This window comes from Fulmarus glacialis, unplaced genomic scaffold (genome assembly GCF_000690835.1).
Source record: "Fulmarus glacialis isolate BGI_N327 unplaced genomic scaffold, ASM69083v1 scaffold22598, whole genome shotgun sequence".
Classification (NCBI taxonomy): Eukaryota; Metazoa; Chordata; class Aves; order Procellariiformes; family Procellariidae; genus Fulmarus; species Fulmarus glacialis.
Genome location: NW_009229238.1, coordinates 1847 through 2611, shown reverse-complemented (window position 1 = coordinate 2611; position 765 = coordinate 1847). Strand labels below are relative to the sequence as shown.

The 765-nt window shown below is 58.6% G+C and overlaps 1 protein-coding gene across 1 annotated transcript; it reads left to right on the top strand.

Annotated features, from left to right (window-relative positions):
- Positions 1-82: 82 nt before the first annotated feature.
- Positions 83-262, top strand: CISD3 (CDGSH iron sulfur domain 3; the record flags this gene model as incomplete). The annotated part of the gene is made up of 1 exon (XM_009583792.1): positions 83-262. A coding segment is annotated over one exon (180 nt), but the record flags the coding sequence as incomplete, so codon positions are not given.
- Positions 263-765: the final 503 nt, after the last annotated feature.

The window sequence follows — 765 nt, the reverse complement described above, 5'->3', positions numbered from 1 at the left end:
GGGTGGGGGGACACAACAGTGTGGCCCCCGGGCCAGCCACCCCCAAATCCCCACCTTTACCTCCTCCCCGTTTGCTTTGCAGCCCTTCTGCGACGGCACCCACAAGAAAGCGGCCCCGGGGATCCCCCCGCTGCGCTTCACCCCGGAGGAGGACAAGACGGCCTGGCTCTGCGGGTGCAAGCGCACCCGCTCCCCCCCCTACTGCGACGGCACCCACAAGGAGGAGGCCGTACAGAGCGCCCAGCTCTCCGCACAGCCCTGACACGGCTGCACCCCGCAGGGATGGGGGTCCCGGAGCTCGGGACCACAGGGATGTTCAGCCGTCTGGGGTATGGGAGGGAGTGGGGAGGAGATGCCCAGCTCCCACCCCAATTAACCTTAATTACTGAGCCCTGAGGGCTGCCATCAGCTGCAGAAAACCAGCCTCACCCCACCGTGGGGGCAGCAATTTTGCCTTCTGCCCCACTGGGGCCCTGCCAGGGATAATGAAGGCTCAGCGGTGTCTGGGGAAAAAGATAATCCACCGGATAACGGGACTTTCAGAAGTGGTTTTGCATCGCCAGAGCTGCGGGTGCCCATCGGGATGCGGGACGGAGGGACCTGGGCAGCTGCATCTGTAGACACAGACGAAGGGAATGACAGTCTGCAGCATTTATTACATTTACAAAGCTGTATAGTTATACAAATGTTTAACCAATAACGATATATGAATATCAGAATATATTACAAGACATTAAAACGTCGTACAGGATGCAAACATACAGA